At 66.8% G+C, this 280-nt stretch overlaps 1 protein-coding gene across 1 annotated transcript in view; it reads left to right on the forward strand.

The window, feature by feature from the left end:
• Nucleotide 1: 1 nt before the first annotated feature.
• LOC103926005 (cytochrome P450 26C1) overlaps nucleotides 2-280 on the forward strand; it is a gene marked incomplete at its 5' end in the record, with an annotated part of 7316 nt that continues 7037 nt past the window's right edge. The window contains one exon of the mRNA XM_009334812.1: nucleotides 2-220. Coding sequence (XP_009333087.1) covers nucleotides 2-220 — 219 coding nt within the window. The remainder of the gene's footprint in view (nucleotides 221-280) is intronic.

Here is a 280-nt window from a genome sequence, read left to right on the forward strand (position 1 = left end):
CCGCTTCCACAGCTCCCGGCGGGAGAGATATGGAAATGTCTTCAAGACCCACCTCCTGGGCCGGCCGGTGGTACGGGTGACGGGTGCAGAGAACATCCGCAAGATCCTGCTGGGCGAGCACACGCTGGTCAGCACACAGTGGCCCCAGAGCACCCAGATCATCCTGGGCTCCCACACCCTACTCGGCTCCATCGGTGACCTGCACCGCCAGCGCCGCAAGGTGAGCCTCATGGCTGCCCTGACGGAGCGCGCAGCCCAGGCGGCACCTCCTGCCCAGGCT

Source organism: Pygoscelis adeliae, unplaced genomic scaffold (genome assembly GCF_000699105.1).
Source record: "Pygoscelis adeliae isolate BGI_AS28 unplaced genomic scaffold, ASM69910v1 Scaffold632, whole genome shotgun sequence".
NCBI lineage: Eukaryota > Metazoa > Chordata > Aves > Sphenisciformes > Spheniscidae > Pygoscelis > Pygoscelis adeliae.